The 17498-nt window shown below is 53.5% G+C and overlaps 1 protein-coding gene across 3 annotated transcripts in view; it reads right to left on the bottom strand.

Annotated features, from left to right (window-relative positions):
• The window catches only part of INPP5A (inositol polyphosphate-5-phosphatase A), a 195294-nt gene that overhangs the window by 131183 nt on the left and 46613 nt on the right, over positions 1-17498 (bottom strand). For all 3 annotated transcript variants that reach the window (XM_050805523.1, XM_050805525.1, XM_050805524.1), the window contains exon 3: positions 1636-1736. In XM_050805523.1, coding sequence (XP_050661480.1) covers positions 1636-1736 — 101 coding nt within the window. The remainder of the gene's footprint in view (positions 1-1635; positions 1737-17498) is intronic.

Below are 17498 nucleotides of genomic sequence, written 5' to 3'. Positions count from 1 at the left end.
GGGACTGGGCGGGGCCTCGACTCCACTCTCTGCTCTCTGGGCTGCGCACCTGCCTTGACCTGCTCTCCTTTCCGGGCCTGTGCCATGCCACCTGCCCCACCGCTTCTTCGGAATGATCCCTGGGGTCAAGCTGGGTGAGAATCCACTTTGTTTTCTTTCAGGATTCTTTTAGCTATTCTTGACCCTTTGCTCTTATATGGCAATTTTAGTATTAGTCTGTTGAGTGTTAGGAAAAATGCCACTAAGATTTTGATTAAAACTGCCTTAAACTGGCCAGGCATGGTGGCTCACACCTGTAATCCCAGTACTTTGGGAGGCTGAGGCAGGCAGATCACAAGGTCAGGAGATTGAGGCCATCCTGGCTAACATGGTGAAACTCCATCTCTATCAAAAACAAAAAAACAAAAAAATTAGCTGTGTGTGGTGGCGGGCAGCTGTAGTCCCAGCTAAGGCAGGAGAATGGTGTGAACCCGTGAGGCAGAGCTTGTAGTGAGCCGAGATCACGCCACTGCACTCCAGCCTGGGTGACAGAACGAGACTCCGTATTTAAAAAAAAAAAAGAAAAGAAAAGAAAACTGCCTTAAATTATAGATTATTTTGGGAAGTTGTGGCAGTTTTTTTTTTAGCAGCTGAAACCATCACTTTGTTCTGCTCAAGGACCCTGTGCTGGGAGTTCAAGACAGAGGGCTTATGTCACTGCACGACAGCCGGCACCTGGACAGCGAGGACGCAGCGGCTGGGATTGCCTGAAGCCTCGCTCACACTCACACTGGCACCAGGCCGGGAGGGCTCAACAGCTCTGCCCACAGATCCCGACTCCACGTGGCTATGTCGACCCACAGAGTGTGGCAGCAGTGAAGCTTTGCGATGTTGGGGGCTGGTCCCAGAAGCCCTCATGCTGCGAAGAAGCCAGGGCTTGCCCAGGGTCTGGAGGTGGAGACGAGCCCCCCAACACGGGAATGTGCCAAGGCCACACTGTAGGGGACACGGAGGACGGGCTGCATGGCTGCGCCCTCAGGAAAATACAGCAGCCACTATTAGCAACAGCCAAGAGGAGGCCCCATGTCTGAACACGAGCCTGCCTGCCCCTACCTACTCCTGTCCACTCCTGGATGCCCCAGGTCCGGGCGCCCCCTCCTCCCTGACAGGACCCAGTTGGGCCGGCCCTGTCGGAAGTTTCAGGGCGTGCACTTTGGGACCACATGCGGGGCACCTTCCTCCTAAACGATGGAGATTTCGCCTCCAAGAAAGATGGACGCTCCCAGCCGACCTCCCTGAGACAGACTCCGCAGTGGGATGTGAATCCCGGCCACCGCAGGCCCAGCCACAGACACACACACACGGGGACGGCTCTGCTCGGTACTTGGGGCTCACGTGCCCTGGCCCGAGAGCACAGACCCTCGCCGTGTGGAGGCAGCGGGCTGTCACTCCGTGGCCTTCCGTCGCCGCCCCAAGGAGGCTCGCAGTCACATGTCTGGGCCACTCCTCTCTTTGGAAAACTGAGACTCAGCCAAGATGACCCCCAGGTGAGTCCTGAATGGTGAGGCTGGGGATCATAGTACCATCAAAAGACCCCGCCGGCACCCCCCATCCCCGGAGAAGTGGACACACACCAGCACCTGCCCCGAGACTTACTTGACGAACTTGTCCACGTGGGACATGGAGGCCTCGTAGTTCTTCCCTCCAAACTCCTGACAGTGCAAGGCCATGAAGTGCGGCTTGTGTGTGTGCACGACCTGGAGGGAGAGAATCACACCGTCAGGGTGGTCGGAGCTGCCCACAGAGCCACACGCCACACAGGGCACCGCCTCCTCCACCGCTCCCACGGCCTGGGAGCCACCAGGGTCTGGCAGAGACGGGGCCCCATGTCTGCGACCATGGGTTCTTCTGGACAGATTCTAGGAGTCACCTCGCCTTTGTGCTTCTAGTTATTTACATTTCCAGTTCTTTTCAATTTCCCATCACTATAAATTCCATACAGAGGAGTCCAGTTTTCTCAGAGCCCTCTTCAATCATCTGAAGGCCTTTTTTCCAGTTAAAACAAGTTACACGTTTACCGCAGAGCATCTGGGAGCCTCAAGATCAACTGGTCACAATCTCACCAGGAAGTCTGCCATTAGCAACACCCAGGCACAACCCCAGCAAGGGCGCACACGTGTGCATGTGTGTGCGGGAGCACGTACCAGCACGTGTGTGCCTGGGCATGTGTGCGTACACGTGTGCCTGTGTATGCGTGTGTGTTCATGTGTATAGGAGGCAGGCACTCCGCCGCCTGTTCACAGCCTGAGAGGACGCCGACACACAGCAGCAACTCGCGCAAGGTCACTTCCACTAAGTGGCAGAGCCGGGAACTGAGCCTGGCGTCACGGCCACCGGTCCCCTGCCCCGCCCGCACCACCAAGGCTCCCAGATCCCCGACATGTCTCTGAGGTCCCCAGCAAGGATTCTGACTCCCGTAATCACCACTGCGGCGTGCTGAATTTGTCCCAAACTTTCACAGCTAAAGAGCACGGCCGCAAACATCCTTAATATCCTTGTCAGTGCGGCCTCCTGTGTGACCTGGCGGCTTCCAAGAGGCTCCGAGAGGACACGCGGGCAGAGAATTCGGAGAGCGGCCTCAGTACCGACATGGCCCCCCCTCCTTGCAGGTCCCCGTCTACTTCCCACTGCCAGTCCAGCCACTGCTCCGCACCGCACACCTCGCCACTCACGGAAGTCCTGACAGCCGCAGGCCAGGATACGAACCGCCTCACCCGGCAGGAAACCCTGGGCGGGACACACGCGACGCAGCCGGGGAGCCACACGTCACTTGAGCAGGATGAGGCATGAGGCGCTGATGGACCCCGCTCTCCTGGAACACAGGACGCACAGCGCTTCCAAGAAGCAGGCCCCCCACAGGGTTCTCTGTCCGGTGCTGCGGTGGTGGTGCCCTGACAGCCACCGAGGGCCCAGCAGGACGGACTTCCTTGGAGGAGGGGAAAGGTGGGGAGAGAAGGGGCCGGTGCTGCCTGTGCTGGGCTTGGGAGCCTGGAGGTGCCATGACAACACAACACTCACTGTGAGCCGGGCGGAGCTGCGGGCACGGCCCACTCCCAAGAGCATGGAGCCACAGGCACGGCCCACTCCCAAGAGCCACGGGCACGGCCCGCCTCCCAAGAGCCCAGTGGCCATGGTCCAGGCACAGCTGAGCAGGTGGACAGCCAGCAAGGGAAGACGGGCCCAGGCTGGGGAGACAGAAACGGCTCTGACCAGGCCCCATGGACAGGCCCCGTCTGTGCTGCAGGTGGCAGCGGCAGCAGGAGACAAGGGCGGCCATGCCTGAGTACGCAGCAGCCTCTGCATGGACGCATCGAGCGGGATCCTCCCTCATGGACATGGGCATGGGCTACCCGGGCACTCAGGAGGCCAGACAGCCCACTGCCTTCAGGCCCAGGCAGTGCAATTCTCCCTAACGGCCGGCCGAACGTGGTTCCCCAGGGGCCAGCTGTCCCTTTAGGCTGTGCTCACAACAACAGAAGTTCTGAAAACAGACAACCCTTGGTGCCAGTGGCCTGAGTGATTCTGGTGGTCTGACTGTTTCCAGGCTTTCTTGATGCACAACTCTGGTTTTGTTGTGGTGTCCGGGCGGGGGAAGTGGGTGGGCTTGAGATCCGCCACGCCTCCCCGGCAAAGAAGAGGCCTCACTGTGCCCACACGCCCTAGGACACCATGGGGCGATCAGCTGTGGGGTCACCAAGCTCCGGAGCCTTCACGACCCCCGCGAGCGGGAGGCGACATCAGCTCTCTCCTCACAGGGCGCCGGGACCCAAGGTGATGGATACCGTGGGCACAGTGGCGCAGGGCTGGGCACAGGAACCGACGCTGGCTTTTACTTCTACGCCAGAGCTCCTGGCCTTGGTCACAGCACCTCGAACACACCGGCAGGATTAGTAACTTACAGCATCCTCAGACCTGGGCCAGGCTGATGCTTTCATGCCCTTTGACTTCCTCTCATCCCCCATCCCTTCACCATTCCTGCTAGGTCTCAGAATCCAAACACTAAGCTGCCCGTCCTAAGACAACATATTTATTACACTTATATTTTATTTAATTTTAATTTTATTTCATTTAATTTCATCTGAGACAGCGTCTCACTCTGTTGCCCAGGCTGGAGTACAGTGGTGTGATCACAGCTCACGGCAGCCTCCAACTCCCAGGCTCGAGCAATCTCCCACCTCAGCCTCCCAAAGTGCTGGGACTACAGGTGAGTCACTGCATCTGGCCTCAAAATCCTTCAGGCCCATGACATTTCTCACTGGACTGCCTCGACTCCCGTACCACCCAGAGAAAGAGAGTGGCAGCAGTACAATATTCAGTGATAACTTGGACGTGTTTAGGTTTATTTTGTGCCTTTCTTATTCTTAATAGTTGAATTCCTTCTATATACTAGCAGAGCTAACTTATTAAGCCATATCTCTATGGGGGGGGACCCTATATTCAATATACCTTAATGGTAAACCCAATGATCTTGCTAATTAATACTGTTTGAAACTAAATTTTAACAAGTCACTAAGTTTAAATAAACAACTGAAGAAAATGACTCCTCTCTCCATGACATTCATTTAAAGTCAACATCTCCCACAGGGCGACCCGCCAAGGCCTGCTTTGTACTGGACTGAACGTGAGCCACATCGACGACACACACTCTCAGTCTCCCCGGGCTGGCAAGATTCCAGGCACGGGACAGAAAAGCAGGATGACGGAGAGTTATGACATGTAAAATTACCACTGAGCTTCATCGGCAGGTCTTTATCCCCACGTGCGGCCGCCCCTCCACACGGAAAGTTGGGTCAGAAGTCGTACATATATATTTTCATGCAGTTCTTGACAAAGGGTCCCGCTAATTTAAACCAGAACAGCTTGGTTTCTCTCTAAAGCAAGCGTACGTTACACGGATGTGCTCCTAAGCAAAGCCCCAGCCAACAAAGGCCAGGTCTCTGCAAACAGAGGGGACCCCTGCTCCCGGCATGATGGGGGAAGAAAGGGGGCTGCGACGCACACAGCTCTGCAGGCAAATGCCACTACAAGAAAAGATGTGTCCTCAAATTCCAATGACCTCACGGATAACTAGATTTTACAGCATTTCCTGGGCTGTCACTGGCAGGAGTGAGGCGGTGGAGAAACTGCAGCTATGCTGGCGTAGCTGCCACATCAGGGCCCCGGAACACCAGATGCACAGTGAGACACAGCCTTGATGCGAGAGGACGGCCGGTGAGCCACGTGGAGAAGAACCAAGGGCACCAGGGTTTCTCAGACGGCGTCCCCAGCCCGCCGGACACCGCACGGAGCAAGCGCTGCACGCGGGGGCTCTGCTGCTGCCCCTCTGCTGGAAACGCCTCCACCCACTCCCCACGCCCCGGGCCTCCCCCGCAGGCGGGCTCCAGGCTGCCCCCCGGACCGCAGGCGGGCTCCAGGCTGCCCCCCGGACCGCAGGCGGGCTCCAGGCTGCCCCCCGGACCGCAGGCGGGCTCCAGGCTGGCCCCCGGACCGCAGGCGGGCTCCAGGCTGTCCCCGGACCGCAGGCGGGCTCCAGGCTGGCCCCCGGACCGCAGGCGGGCTCCAGGCTGGCCCCGGACCGCAGGCGGGCTCCAGGCTGGCCCCCGGACCGCAGGCGGGCTCCAGGCTGTCCCCGGACCGCAGGCGGGCTCCAGGCTGTCCCCAGAAGGCCACCCCTTCCCGCTGGACTCCCCGATGGCTTAGTGAGCCTCCTTTTCCTCTGTGGTCACAGGCTGCTCTCCACATCCCCTCCCACTGGACTGTGAGCCCTGAACCCTGACACACCAGCGCTGGTCCATGTTGGGGAGCCCTGCTTGTGTGCCCAACACCCTGACTGTGCACGGGGGTGATGACGCCCAGTAAGAGCATGCTTCAGAAACACAAAATGATGCATCAGGAGAAGCCCAGGGTCTCCACACATCTACAACAGGTTACACGGACGGCACATCCCAAACAGACGAAAGGCCACACTTCTTTGAAAACCAAGTTATCAAAATGATAAGATCTTTTCCATGAAAACTTTCGGAAGAAAACAATGAACGACTACAGAAAAGAGCAGGGCACTGAATGGCGGAAATAATGCTGTTGTTCCTCCACACCCACGAATCAAACCACCTCCACGCGCAGTTTACAACACGGGGCCGTGCAAAGCTGTCCTGGAACAGACTGCGGGTGAGTTAACACCCAGTCCCAGGGGCTTCTGCTGAAAGACTGGGCTCAGAAAACCGCCCTCTGGCACGGGGTCATCTCACTCCACAAAGGCACAGGCGAACTGTCTGTGGAATTCATGAAGGAGAAGGAAGGCATCCTGGTTAGATCTATCCGGATAGCTGAACTAGTTACCTGTATGGAGAACTGTAACTTCACATATTATAAACTCCGTCTAGGACACAGAATTATGGTCTAGAATGGATCAGAACAACAGAACAGTTTATATCCATGAGTCCGTAACGAGCCTGAGAGCCTCCAGGCATGGGTCATCTTGAAATCAGGGTGTTATTTTGAATCAGGACATTGTTTGGAAAACTGGCAGATAAGGGGAACGAAGCAAGGCATTATCCTGCCTTTCTTGGACAATCGGTGTCTCTGGAAAACCACAGGGGACACGGTCCCTCTTTATAGAAACACTCCTAGCAAAAAATGAAAAAGAAATGGTAGAATTAGAATACGGCCATTTTAAAATCCTTAACGATGCAGTAAATTGAGGCAGTGACGACCCGCGGCTGCTAATACCACCAAGAGACACCGACAGAGGGGCGAGCAGAGCACACGCCTCCCGATGGAAGCTGCAACGCCACGGCAAAGCATCCCGGCGGAAAAACTGAACCCGTGTCGGATCTAGACAGAGGCTGATTCCAGGAAATGGGAGATAGCACGCTGAGCACGGCCACAGGACGCCTCCAGCCACAGGACCACGGACACGGCGTGGGGGACACTGGACGCCTTCCACAGATAAGCGCAGGCAAAGAGAGGCAAAGAGCAGGAAACCACCGAGAGAAAGGAAGGTGTACACAGACATGCATCAACTAAAAGGCACTGCAAGGGCATCTCAGCAGGGGCTCTGGTTTTGCCATGGGAGTGTGAGGCCCTCAGAGGCCATTGTTCCCGCTGAGGACAACCATACACTAAAAACAAAACAAGCACCCGAGGACGCTGAGAGGTAAAGCGAGGCAGACAGGCAGCACTGGGAGTCAGAGCCTGGAGAAGCGACGCACAGGGAGCGTCTCTCATTCTTCCCTCTTTGGACTTTGCCCAAGCCTGGGCCACACATACGGGAGCAGCAGAATGTGGACCCCACAAATCCAGAGGAAACCCCACCCTCTCTCTGGCTAGAAGAGCAACAAAAAGAAGCCCAGGCTAGCCGGACGGTGTGGGGACAACCCTGGAGGGAAGAGCTAGGAAAAGGCAACCCTAAGTCTGTGTATGAACCTGCTCGAGTCTCCAATAACCCCAAACACATGCGTGTGCGACAACCTACGCAGGCAAGCAGAGGCTCTGAGTGGTGAGGTGGGCTCTGACCAGCACCCAGCGTGAGACTGAACTTACGGTCTGTACCTCATCAGGGTGAATGCATGCTGAGAAGAACTGTAAGAAAAGCCAGTGTCTACACAACGCAGCATCCACAATGACTAGGACACAACCCTGAGTTATCGGAATCTGAAAACGTGGCCCCCGTTTCATAGAAAGAAAAACAAACAGATGCCACCACCAAGACGACACCAATGCCGGAAACAGCAGAGGAAGGCTTCCAAGCAACAACTACAACGTGCTCCATGAGGTCAAAGTAAATACTCTTGAAATAAATGAAAAGAAAGGAAATTTCAACAGAAACTATAAAGTAGAAACAAACGGAAATTTCAAAAACTAAAAACATTTATACAATATCTGAAACAAACGACCAGAAGAACTCAATGGTAAAATGAAGACAACAGAGGACAGCCAGCAAACCTGACGATGAGTCAAGAGAAATTACTGAAATCAAAGAGCAGAAAGCACAAAGGTTCAGCAAAAGCCAGCAGAGCCTCTGGTGGGAAAACGGCATCACATCTACTCTATGCGCAGTCACAGCGACAGAAGGAGAGGGGAAACAGAGGAGCGTGAGAAAAACTCTGAGAATAAACAACGGCCAAAATTCCCCTAAATTTGCTGACAGACGTACATTTACAGATTTTAGAACCTCAGTGAGTGTCTAACAAGATAAATTCAAACAACAAATCACAAGATAAATTCAAAGAAATTCCTATCTAGGCACATCTGTGCCACATTTTATCAAAATCAAATTGAGGAAAACAAAAATATATTAATAGAAAAAGCTTCTGAAACCAACTGGAGAGAAGTCACAGAACACACATGCAGGAAGGAGTCAACAATTCAAATTACCGTGGATTTCTTATCAGGAAACCTGGAGGCCAAAAGACAGGGGAACAAGGCCTTTAAAGTCCTGAAGGAAAAAACAACAAGTCAACCCAGAAGTCAGTATCTATTGAAAATATCCTTCAGGAACGAAGGCAAAGGGAAACATTTTCACACAAAAGAAAACTAAGTGAATGTTCCACTAGTAGGTCTGCTGGAAACTGACGGCCAGGCAGGGCTGGAGGGGAATGATCTGGGGGCAGCCTGGATCTCCAAGAACAAAGGAAAGGCAGAAAAAATGGGAAGTATCTGGGTAAATATAAAAGATTATATTTTTTCTTCGTGGGTTCCTTAAAATATATAGAATGAACCTCCAGGGTAGCTGAAGACGGCCTACTCCCAAAAATTTGCTCCTCAATTTTCTATGTAGGCATATTTATATGTATACATTTTAATATGTGATATATAATGAATGTAATATATAAACTACGTTTTATATATATACACGTGTATATATGTGTGTGTGTACATATATATATTACTTATATAGAGAGAAAAACCCAAATTGCAGCCTCAGCGTGGCTTGAAGAAAAGGTGGAAGCTGCCGGGCTCAGTGGCTCACGCCTGTAATCCCAGCACTTTGGGAGGCCGAGGCGGGTGGATCACCTGAGGTCAGAAGTTCGAGACCAGCCTGGCCAATATGGTGAAACCCCGTCTCTACTAAAAATACAAAAATTAGCCAGGGGTGGTTGCGTACACCTGTGATCCCAGCTACTTGGGAGGCTAAGGCAGGGGAATCGCATGAACCCAGGAGGCGGAGGCTGCAGTGTGCCGAGATTGTGCCACTGCACTCCAGCTTGGGAGACAGAGCAACATTCTGTCTCAAAAAATAAATAAATAAAATAGAATAAAATGAGGAAAAATCCAGACTCCAGAAGGTGATCTCTCGGGCTCCAGGGCTGCCCCCGCTGGGGTGCAAGGCTTTGTGGAGCACAAAGGCCCAGCAAGAAACATCACAAGAGAGGGAAGGGAGACACCAGGGAAGAGACACACAGATTCACACAGCTAGCAAGCCCGGAGGTGAAGATTCGGGAAGAGCGTCCCAGCACGTCCCAGCACATCTCGGCGCGGTCGGAACACGAGCGAGACGTGGAGGCCGCTGTGAGTGAAAGTGGGAGCCCAGCCTAGCAGGACAGCCATGATTTCAAGGGCACTACTGACACACTACCGACGAAGAAGAGAAAAAGATTTTGAAAAAGAGGGAGAAGAGGCAGCCCTGAGTCACCAGGCGGCAGAGAAGAAAGGAAGAAAAGGCAGGAAAGGAGGGACTTGAAAGAGAAAGAGCGCCAGCAAATCAGAGAACGAGGCCTCCCAGACCCCAATCGCCGCCCAAACTTCCAAAGCCAGCGAATGCACTTGGACTTTGCAATACCTACAGAAGAGGGCGCTATTAAACCAGGAATCCTGCAAAGCCCCTACTCCCACTAAAGATGAGCAAAAGGAAGAAGTCCCTACAAAACGGCTGCAAAAAAAAGACAAAAAATTTGACACACGCAAAGTGAGGGAAATGTGCCTGACCCGAGGAAAACAACCGTGAAGCAGAACAGAACGTGAGCCTACATTGCAGATAAAATCAAAGCTACTCAAGCAGTTGAGAATATGAAAAACCACCTGACATCAGAGATGCGAAACTAAAATACAGAATGGACCACAGGGAGAAAGAGACAGAGAGCACCCATCAACCTCGGGGGCGACAGAGGCAGAGCACAGAACGGCCATGACAGAGAAGGACAGCCACGGCAGGTGCCAGGACAGTCACTGGAAGGAACAGAGAAGGACAGCCACGGCAGGTGCCAGGAGTCACTGGAAGGAACAGAGAAGGACAGCCACGGCAGGTGCCAGGACAGTCACTGGAAGGAACAGAGAAGGACAGCCACGGCAGGTGCCAGGACAGTCACTGGAAGGAACAGAGAAGGACAGCCACGGCAGGTGCCAGGAGTCACTGGAAGGAACAGAGAAGGACAGCCACGGCAGGTGCCAGGACAGTCACTGGAAGGAACAGAGAAGGACAGCCACGGCAGGTGCCAGGAGTCACTGGAAGGAACAGAGAAGGACAGCCACGGCAGGTGCCAGGACAGTCACTGGAAGGAACAGAGAAGGACAGCCACGGCAGGTGCCAGGAGTCACTGGAAGGAACAGAGAAGGACAGCCACGGCAGGTGCCAGGACAGTCACTGGAAGGAACAGAGAAGGACAGCCACGGCAGGTGCCAGGACAGTCACTGGAAGGAACAGAGAAGGACAGCCACGGCAGGTGCCAGGACAGTCACTGCAAGGAACAGAGAAGGACAGCCACGGCAGGTGCCAGGACAGTCACTGGAAGGAACAGAGAAGGACAGCCACGGCAGGTGCCAGGACAGTCACTGCAAGGACAGAGAAGGACAGCCACGGCAGGTGCCAGGACAGTCACTGGAAGGAACAGAGAAGGACAGCCACGGCAGGTGCCAGGACAGTCACTGGAAGGAACAGAGAAGGACAGCCACGGCAGGTGCCAGGACAGTCACTGGAAGGAACAGAGAAGGACAGCCACGGCAGGTGCCAGGAGTCACTGGAAGGAACAGAGAAGGACAGCCACGGCAGGTGCCAGGACAGTCACTGGAAGGAACAGAGAAGGACAGCCACGGCAGGTGCCAGGACAGTCACTGGAAGGAACAGAGAAGGACAGCCACGGCAGGTGCCAGGACAGTCACTGGAAGGAACAGAGAAGGACAGCCACGGCAGGTGCCAGGAGTCACTGGAAGGAACAGAGAAGGACAGCCACGGCAGGTGCCAGGACAGTCACTGGAAGGAACAGAGAAGGACAGCCACGGCAGGTGCCAGGACAGTCACTGGAAGGAACAGAGAAGGACAGCCACGGCAGGTGCCAGGACAGCTAGTCACTGCAAGGAACAGAGAAGGACAGCCACGGCAGGTGCCAGGACAGTCACTGGAAGGAACAGAGAAGGACAGCCACGGCAGGTGCCAGGAGTCACTGGAAAGAACAGAGAAGGACAGCCACGGCAGGTGCCAGGACAGTCACTGGAAGGAACAGAGAAGGACAGCCACGGCAGGTGCCAGGACAGTCACTGGAAGGAACAGAGAAGGACAGCCACGGCAGGTGCCAGGACAGTCACTGGAAGGAACAGAGAAGGACAGCCACGGCAGGTGCCAGGACAGTCACTGCAAGGAACAGAGAAGGACAGCCACGGCAGGTGCCAGGACAGTCACTGGAAGGAACAGAGAAGGACAGCCACGGCAGGTGCCAGGAGTCACTGGAAAGAACAGAGAAGGACAGCCACGGCAGGTGCCAGGACAGTCACTGGAAGGAACAGAGAAGGACAGCCACGGCAGGTGCCAGGACAGTCACTGGAAGGAACAGAGAAGGACAGCCACGGCAGGTGCCAGGACAGTCACTGGAAGGAACAGAGAAGGACAGCCACGGCAGGTGCCAGGACAGTCACTGGAAGGAAAACCCAACATGGGCATCAAAGTCAGAAAAATCCACTGAGAGAGCAAAATTGTGCAGAGAAAACTGTGTGAGAGAAAGAGGTGACCATGGGAGACAGGCAGAGAAGGAGGAACACTTGTAGGATCAGGGACCCAAAGAAGGACACCCAAAACACAGAACAGAGCTAACATTTAAAGCTATAACCCAGGAAGACTTTTCAAAACAGAAAAAGACCCACACTTACACACTGAAAGGCTCACTGAATACTTCAGAAAATTAACCCAAAGCAATCAACTCCAAGATTTCAAAGACAAAGATAAGATCCTCATGGCCTCCAGGTAAAAAAGATCAATTAAACAATAGGTGGCTCATGCCTGTAATCCCAGCACGTTGGGAGGCCGAGGGGTGGGGGAGGAATCAATCACAAGGTCAGGAGATCAAGACCATCCTGGCCAACATGGTAAAACCCCGTCTCTACTAAAAATGCAAAAATTAGCTGGGCCTGGTGGCGCGCGCTCTAGTCTCAGCTACTTGGGAGGCTGAGGCAGGAGAATCGCTTGAACCTGGGAGGAGGAAGTTACAGGGAGCTGAGATCGTGCCACTGCACTCCAACCTGGTGACAGAGCAAGGCTCCATCTCAAAAAGAAAAAAGAAAAAAGAAAAAAACCAATAAAGTGTAAAGAATCAGACCAGCACCAGTCTCTTCAAACCCAACATATGCACTAAGGCAACAACAGAATGAGCGTCCCTAAACATCTCAGTGAAATGAGGCCTAAACCAAGGGATATTTATCCAGCAAAGCATCCTTCAAATTCCAAAACTATAGAAAACAGTTTTCAACATACAAAACTTTGGGAAATTCTGTCCCCATCAGCCCCTTCTGAGGAATCCAGGAAGGCAGGGCTGGTTCTTTTCCGTAAATACCCAGACGGACACAGGAGCTCTGTGGTCCCTGCTCTGCAGTGCGAGGGCAGCACCGAGGCGCAGGAGCGGCCACAAACTCCATTTCCACAGGCAGGCAACAGGCTGGCTCGGGCTGCAAGCCAGGGTGGGGGGAGTCCAGCTTGCTGACGCTGAGTTTACTTTTTTAATTTGTATAAATGTAAGGGGTGCAGTGCAGTTTTGTGATGTAGCTGTTTTGCACAGGGCTAAAGGTAGGGCTTTCAGTGTAACCACCACTCGAATCATGTGCACTGTAGCCTTAGGTGATTCTCATCCCTCACTGCCATTTAGAAGTGAGACCATGTGGACTGACTTTCTGAGTTGTTTCACTGAAGATAATGGCCTCCACTTCTATCCATGTTGCTGCAAAAGACATGACTTCATTCTTTTTATGGCGAACTATTCCATTGTATCTGTGTGTGTAGTATAGAAAATACACACATTTTGTTTATCCAATAAACCATTTTTTAAAAATAATATTTCCAACTGGGATTTTCAATGTATACAGATGGAATACATGCCAGATAGAAACCTATGTGATTTCAAGATTTCTACATTGCACACGAAGTAGTACAACATTAACTAGCAACCACTTGAATATGCCTTTTTTTTTTTGAGATAGGATTTCGCTCTGTCACGCAGGCTGAAGTGCTGTGGTGTGATCAGATCACTGCAGTCTCCACCTCCCAGGCTGAAGTTATCTTCCTGGCTTAGCCTCCAGCCTCCTGAGTGCAGGCACAACAGGTGGACACCACCACATGCAGCTAAGTTTTTTTTTTTAATCTTCGAGAGACAGGGATCTTGCTGTGTTGCTCAGGCTGGTCTTAAACTCCTGGCCTCAAGCAATCCTCCCACTTCACCCTCCCAAATAGCTTTAAAAATATCTTTAAAAAGGGCCAGGCACGGTGGCTCACACCTGTAATCCCAGCACTTTGGGAGGCCGAGGCAGGCGGATCACGAGGTCAAGAGATCAAGACCATCCTGGCTAATACGGTGAAACCCCGTCTCTACTAGAAATACAAAAAATTAGCCGGGCATGGTGGCGGGCGCCTGTAGTGCCAGCTACTCGGGAGGCTGAGGCAGGAGAACAGCGTGAACCCGGGAGGCGGAGCTTGTAGTGAGCGGAGATGGCGCCACTGCACTCCAGCCTGGGCGACAGAGCGAGACTCCGTCTCAAAAAAAAAAAAAATTTACAAAGGCAGACAGCCAATAAAGAAATAAAAATGGAACGCCAAAAAAAAAAATTAAATAATTCAAAAGACAGCAGGAATGGGGGAAAAAGGGTACAAAAACCAGTGTACAAACAGAAAAATAAAAAACAGCAGACCCAGATTCAACCACATCAACAGTTATAAAAGGGTTAATGGCCTAGACTGGTACTGTGCTATCTAGATGCCATGAGTCAAATGTGGCTATTTAAAAGAAAAAGAAATAAATGTTTAAAAGCTGAGTTCTCCGACACCACGAATCACATTTCAAATGCGAAATCAAAAGCCACAGGTGGCCAGATGCTGCCATCGTGAATACCACAGACTGGAACTCTCTATCATCAGGAAGTCCCGTGAGCCGAGGCTATTCTGGACATTCCAGTTGCAAGGCTGGGAGCTACAGGGTGGATAAAAAACAAGACTGAAGGACACACTGCCTGTAAGAGACACACTTTCAGCATAAAGACACAAACAGACAGAAAAGCACAAACCACGCCGGCCGAGAGCCTGGGCGGCCGCAGTGAGCCAGGCAGGGGTGCCGGCCGAGAGCCTGGGCGGCCGCAGTGAGCCAGGCAGGGGTGCCGGCCGAGAGCCTGGGCGGCCGCAGTGAGCCAGGCAAGGGTGCCGGCCGAGAGCCTGGGCGGCCGCAGTGAGCCAGGCAGGGCTGCAGTGGCAGCAATATTCATCAGACAAAGGCTCCGGGAGACGAAGAACATTCGTGGTGACCGAGACAACTCTCAGGAAGACAGCACAACCACAAATGTGTATGCGGCTAATAACAAAAAATACACTGGACAGAAACTGACAGAACAAAGGAGAAACAGACAATCCCACAACCACTGTAGGAGACTTTAGCGCCCTCCCTTGGCACTCAACAGATCCAGACCAACACACACAAGCAGTCAAAACGCAGGACACAGTCAAGCTCCGTGGTCCACTTGGCGTCACAGAAAACCACACCAGACGCCCGCAGAACACAGAACGCTCCTCTCCGTGGCACACCCGCCGAGGGAGGCGGCACTCCTACGCACGCTCCTCTCCGTGGCACACCCGCCGAGGGAGGCGGCACTCCTACGCACGCTCCTCTCCGTGGCACACCCGCCGAGGGAGGCGGCACTCCTACGCACGCTCCTCTCCGTGGCACACCCGCCGAGGGAGGCGGCACTCCTACGCACGCTCCTCTCCGTGGCACACCCGCCGAGGGAGGCGGCACTCCTACGCACGCTCCTCTCCGTGGCACACCCGCCGAGGGAGGCGGCACTCCTACGCACGCTCCTCTCCGTGGCACACCCGCCGAGGGAGGCGGCACTCCTACGCACGCTCCTCTCCGTGGTACACCCGCCGAGGGGGCGGCACTCCTAACCCCAAGAAAGCCACACAACAATTTCCATTAAACATCGATTAACTGTAACACACGAACTGTAAAACACAACTATGAGACAACTGAGAACGTCTAAATCCTGACTGGATATTGAATAGCTTGGAATTACTGATCATCTTTTTACATGTAAAGATATTGTGTAGGGTCTGTATTCTTTGAAACACCTACTGAAATAGTCACGGATGAAGTGATGCACTGTCTGGTTTTTGCTTCAAATGATCAGGGCTGGGAGGAGCAGGTGGAGGGAACTGAAACAGAACTGGCCATGAGCTTCACAGCTGAGCCTGGGTGCTGGGCACGGCAAGGATTCTCTCCACTGTTATGTGGGCTTGAAATCGTCACAATAAAAGTTTGCTGAACATGTTCATTGTTTAACTCAGTAGGAACAAAACCAGAAACCCAAAAAACACGTTCCCTCCAGCCAGCAACACCCACGGCAGGAGCCCGGGAGCTGCGGGAAGCCGCCTCCAGGGCCCTCGAGTGACTGCCTCTGAACGGCGGAAAAACCATGACCTTCTCTGAGGTCTCTGATCTTTCCTGGTCTCACAATGGCAAGGCCAGGGAGAAAAGAGGCAATCTCTGCTCTTTATCAATGTCCTGCTTGGGGATTCAGCTTGAAAACACTTCTGTTTGCCAGCTCTGGAGGAGGTGAGGTGCCCAGGCTCAGATGGTACGAACCCACTACACACTTGGGCACCTGCAATGGCCTCGCCAGAGCCGACAGATAGACACATCAGAGACTTCATTTAAAACAGATTTAATCACCGCACACGGCAAGAAACTCAAAATAGCTCATTAGAAGAGGATGGTTTTTAGTGACCTGCTGTCGGACATTTTTGGCTAACAGAAAAAAAAAGTTTCCTTTGCAAGTGAGTGAAGCTGCAGAATTTATAGGGTAAATGTAAATTCTTCATTGACGAGCAATGAATCCCAACAGCCAGGATTCAAGCACCTCTCCCACCAAGGGGAGTCAAGCAGAGGGTCCAAGAGCTGAGGCTCACTACTGAAGCTGACGGAGAGCTAGCACCACTACAAAAGACAGCCAGGGACAGGGCACCTTTGTTGCAATGTCTTTACCTGACAAGTAAGCAGCACCCAGGAGCCCCTGCCTCCTCCACGGGGAAGGGAGACAGAACCAGCCCCCCAACTCCCCAGGCTCAAAAGGGCTCAATACTAGCTCTCCAGGCGAGGCCCTGGGTCTGCCCTGTCGAGGTCTGAATGCCCCGCCATGGCCAACGCTAAGCTGCCGATGTGGCATCACTGAACCTGGGGCAGGAGAGGTGCTCAGCAAGGCACCATCACTCACACATCAAATACTGTGTGAGTATCTCCCTCACACAGACACAGAGCTAAATAATCAAGATCCTATGTAGCAGGACAATCATTAGGAAGTGATGGGTGTAGGGCATTTATTGCCTTTGGTTTTAACATATTTACTTTATTATAGGTTTATATAATTTGATTTTTAATAATGGCTGCATTTCACCCCTGGCTCCCAAGTTCCTGATCAGTTCGGTCAGTGCCCGTGACAATCTGGGCTGGGTGCAGTGGTGGTGGGTGGAAGTGTGAGCTTTCCAGGAAGCTCGCTGGGCACAGGCTCCTGCTGGACCCCTCCTGGCAGGGACTCCGGGGCCTGGTTCCCCGCCTCTGAGTGTCCACTTCGGCACATGCCTTCCTGAAACGGTCGCTGGGAGGTGTCGACTGTGCTGGCGTCCAGGCTCAGCACAGGCTGGACAGAGTGAGGTGGCACGAGCCGGACACGGCCACTCACACCATAGGCGTTGGCCCATACCAGAGAGATACAGCCACAGGGGATGCAGGCACCGGAGAACCGGGAGGACACGGGGGACGCAGGCGCCGGGGAACCGGGAGGACACGGCCACACACAGAGCCCTAGGCAGGTGCAGGAAGCCGAGGAGCTCCCCGGGGTTGGCCTGGGAGCCTCTGCAGCCTGCACGATGCTGGACAAAGATCCTTTCAACAAAACATCTTGCTGGACCACAGAGGATGGACAGGAAAGGCCACGCCACAGTGTCGGACAGCACGCTTGGGACAGGCCTGGCTGGAAACACGCCGCTGCACAGCACAGATGTG

Source organism: Macaca thibetana, chromosome 9 (genome assembly GCF_024542745.1).
Source record: "Macaca thibetana thibetana isolate TM-01 chromosome 9, ASM2454274v1, whole genome shotgun sequence".
Lineage (NCBI taxonomy): Eukaryota > Metazoa > Chordata > Mammalia > Primates > Cercopithecidae > Macaca > Macaca thibetana.
Note: the sequence above shows the minus strand (reverse complement) of the source record. Positions and strands in the feature narration are given on the sequence as shown.